Source organism: Trachymyrmex cornetzi, unplaced genomic scaffold (genome assembly GCF_001594075.2).
Source record: "Trachymyrmex cornetzi isolate Tcor2-1 unplaced genomic scaffold, Tcor1.1 scaffold2532, whole genome shotgun sequence".
NCBI lineage: Eukaryota > Metazoa > Arthropoda > Insecta > Hymenoptera > Formicidae > Trachymyrmex > Trachymyrmex cornetzi.
The window spans coordinates 7567-12093 of NW_017297201.1; the positions used below are offsets into that span (position 1 = coordinate 7567).

Below are 4527 nucleotides of genomic sequence, written 5' to 3' on the forward strand. Positions count from 1 at the left end.
TCTTTCCAAATACGCTTGCCATTTAAATGCTGTAGTTATATTATGGCGCTCAACCAAGTCGTTTAACAAGCTTTGGTATAAATTTTTAGGAACGAGAATGTATATTTAATGTATATTATAGATAAAGTTACATGTATATTTTTATAACGTATATTATAGGTGAGTAGAATATTTTTTATAAATATTCATGCGGAAGAATGTGTTCTGGATCTGTATATATATTTTTCTATACTTATTTAGTTCCATAGGTAACATACATAATCCATATTTTAACATTAATGTATTTTATCATTTCCATTAACGTTAACGTCTAAGATCAAAACTTTCATCATATTATATTGACAAAACAATAACATTTGTATGACATGACTATATATTGGAAACTAAGTAGTAAGAAAATAGTATGTATATACCCTTTCTAATATATACCCCATCTTTTTAACTTCTCGCACTCATGTATATGCGTTTACTTTGTGATGCCAATGACACCGCAAGCAAGACGAGCGCCAGCATTGCCAGTTGTTTTTGATAACTCGTGGCCACCTTGGCCCAAATCATCAGGATCAGCATGAACCTGAAATATGAACAAGATAAATAAGTTTTTAATTCATATATGAAATAGATACAAAAAGAAACAAAAATAAATTAACAATTCTTTAACCATATGATTTTACAATCAAGTATGAATTAATGTACAGACATCTTTGATAAAATCAGCATTTTACTTTTAACACATTAATATAGTTAGGTATATAACATGTACTAAATATACTTAAAATATACTAAATATATACATTATAACATATTTTTAAAAATGTACAAATTATATTAACTTTTAAAGCCATTACTAATATTAAAGAGTAAGAATCTCATTAAAATGAGTCGTGGATTAAAATCTGATAAAGTACAAGTTAAACGAGACTTATAAATTTAATATACCACAAGAGTTCGTCCAATGATACTGTGCGCTCCACTGAGCTGAATCATAGCGTCGGTGATATTAACTTTTGCAACACCATCAGTACCAGCTGCCACGTTTCCTAAATCTCCAACATGACGCATACTGTCATTTGGACCACCATGATCTTTTCCTAACGGATTGAAATGAGCGCCTGCACTCGTGCAACCTGTAAAAATAGAAAAGATAAAGAATTACTTAATGTTTTCAATTTATGCTTAAAAATAGTACAATAAAAAAATTGTTTTAATTTACGCCATGTTCTTTTTAATTTCCTCTAGTTATTTTCACATTCATTCTCACAGGAAATTGACATTTTTTTCTGCTTAAAGAAAGACAAGAATATTTTAATATATAATATATACAAATTGTTAAAATAAAATATTTAAATATTACATTATCACTTAAATAAACAATTAAAAATACTCTCTTGTAACAAATTAAATTTGAGTAGTGTATGATATATTTTTATTATTCAATATTATAAGTAAAAGTTAACTTCAGGCCAAAGTCTTTTAAATGATTAAATAAATGTATTTAAAAAATTTAGAAATTATAATAAGAAAAATATCAAAAAAAGTTAACTTGAAATTTAGACTCCTGTCGATTCATTGCAGCCATCTTAGGTTGTGACATAAAAAACAAGAAAAATAATATACAAAGAAAATTCTTACAAATACTAAATTAAAATGTATTTTTTAATAAAACAACATTTACAATAGATAGAATAGATTTGTAGAATATACTGAAATCTTCCATTGTATTACGATAATATATAAATAACCATATATTATTGAAATTAAATTATGCTTATCCATATAACGATACAAGCTACATGACAGCTGTCAAACTGATATAAATATGATTTTATTCTATTACGAATTATAAGGAGTTTTTAGTTGATTTTACGAGTATACTCAAATGCAAACATTGTTTTATTGAAAAAACTTTTCATTTTTATGTCTACTTTTTGCGAGAATTTTCAATATATATTTTCTCACTTCTAACATCATCTATCTAAACATCCATAATGGTTCAGAAGATAAAAATTTGTAACTAAAAAGATATAAACAAATACCGAGACATTATATATGTCCACTGTTTACTCTGGCTCCTATTTGTGGCAAGTAAATAGATATTCGTTTTTCTTAGTGCTGAGACCATGTCTCCAGGGTCATACCACATATGTTCTTTCTTAATTAACTCGTTATCAACTTTATCAAAGTCACAAATAAGACAAGTTTGATAAAAACAATTTCAAACTTTTATAAATTCTGGGAAATTTTATCACAATTTTTAATGATAAACCAACAAATTTTTTTTGAGAAAAATTACACACAGACTCAAAAACATAAATTATATCTTAAGTTTTACATTCTACAAATTATTTCATTGGCTATTGAGCATCTAAAGATAAATTTAAGGAAGCCTTAAATATAAGGTCTGACTATAAATATAGACATTAATGTCCGAGTTATGTTATATACAAATACAAAAATTTGACCAGTTTTAAATGACTAACCAGCAAATCTGCTGCGAAATTAAGAAAAATTACAAATTTAAAGATTAATAAATTATATTTTAAATTAATTTTAAATTACGTAACGTCTCAGATATGCTGTGTAACATCTGAGTATTCTTATCAAATCTGACTCAAATGTACCATTGGTGTTGTCGCCAAATTCATGAACGTGAAAACCATGTAGACCTTTCTGTAAGCCGGAAACCTGTCCAGATACCTTGACCGTATTTGAACCTTCCTATAATGCAAATTAAGCTTTTATTCTAGTGAGAAGAAAAATGCAAGTAAATACTTTCAGAAATCAAAGTACTATTAACAATTATTAAATGTCATAAAATGAAATTTCCTATCCAAAAGAAATTGTTCTGACAAATTAAAGAATATAAAAATTATCGTGGAATGATTCAGGTATTTTCAATTAAGTAAAAAATGTAGGATGTATTAGGATAAACAAAAAATACTATCGTATCATATCATGTAATGGATAAAAAAATCTTTATCTTTTAAGTTTGTAGTTTAAGCAGTTAAGACATAAGCAGATATCTTTTGAAAAAATATAACGATTGAGCTAAAAATTTCCACGAGATTGACACGCTTACGCAGTGAAGAGATGAAGGGAAATTAGAACAAAACAGAATTTACCGTTTGTTCAAAATACACGGTCCCTTTAACAGGCTCTCCCTGAAGGACACAGACCGCCTTGATCGTCATTATATCACAAATGTATTCTTAGCTATCTATTTAAGCTTGCCCGAATGAATTATTGACAACGTTGACCAACGTTGACGTCGTTGACGATAGACTGCACGATAACTCACGATTTACACGGAAATTAAATAATCAAACTGCTGAATCACGTCGGCTGATATGCAAAACTTGGCGAATTTAAAATGATAACATGGCCGACAAATGTACTTGATCATACGCGCTTTAGGGCTCGTTCGGATTCCCACCCGGGTGCTCCTCGGGTATCATATCTTTCTTGTTTAACGTTCGGTAAACTACAAGGATGATATGATATCCGGGGAGCAATCCAAGTGAGAATCCGAACGCAGCCTTGACACCAAGCGTAATTGGTAGAAAAGGGGTTATGGAAGTAAATTTTATCCCTATAACCGTTTTTTCACCAATCAGTGGTCGGTGTCCTTAGAACATATACTACTGGAAGCGGAATTGCTTATGCTACCTAAAGTCCTAGATTTATCAGAGAGGCGCAACCGGTGTTATGTATTCTGATTCGCTATTGCAATCTAACCAATTGCGTGACTTGGCAGCCATTTATAGTACTAGTAATCAATCACAGTTATTCCATTCTTCAGAGAAACAGCTATGATTGGTCAGTTTCATAACATCGATGTTAAAACTTCAGCGTAAAGCGTGCCGTGTAAACGTAGTAAATATGACAAAGGTGCTAAGGCGAGTACTAAATATGGCCGACTGATATGCTATGAAACTGCCTTTAAACTATGTCAAACAAGATAAGACGTGTAGGATAATGTGAGATGAATGTATAGGATAAAATGAAATAGAAATATGTCACTAGTACTATAAATGGCTGCCAAGTAACGCAAATGGTCAGATTGCAACAGCGAATCAGAATGCATAACACTGGTTGCGCCTCTCTGATAAATCTAGGATTCTAGCTCCAACATACACCTATTTCCTCCATCTGTAGCTTCTACACACTCAAATGCACTCGTTAAAGTGAGTAGGAGCTATGGTAGGAACATGTTGAAGCATGTTGGAGTATGCGCCGCGAACAAACCTCTAGATTTATCAAAGGCGCAACCGGTGTTATGCATTCTGATTTGCTGTTGCAATCTAACCAATTATACAGACTTAAGCCGGTTGCGCCTCTCTGATAAATCTAGGACTCTGGTTGGAGCATGCGACGTGAACAAACCTTAGGACTCTAAAGCTGGAAACACAATAGACACAGGCAATAGGCACAGGGAACAGGCAATAACGAGCCGTCCAATCAGAGCTTTGGGGTGTAAGTTCGGTTGGGTATATTATATCCCAGAACTCTGATTGGACGGCTCGTTAT

General features: G+C 31.3%; 1 protein-coding gene across 1 annotated transcript; it reads right to left on the reverse strand.

The window, feature by feature from the left end:
* Window positions 1–205: 205 nt before the first annotated feature.
* On the reverse strand, window positions 206–3553 carry Sod1 (superoxide dismutase 1). The gene is made up of 4 exons (XM_018508180.1): window positions 3123–3553; window positions 2622–2718; window positions 940–1127; window positions 206–574 (listed from the first exon to the last, which is right to left on the reverse strand). Exons 1-4 carry the CDS (start codon window positions 3189–3191, stop codon window positions 467–469), a joined length of 462 nt encoding a protein of 153 aa, XP_018363682.1. The 5' UTR covers window positions 3192–3553; the 3' UTR covers window positions 206–466.
* Window positions 3554–4527: the final 974 nt, after the last annotated feature.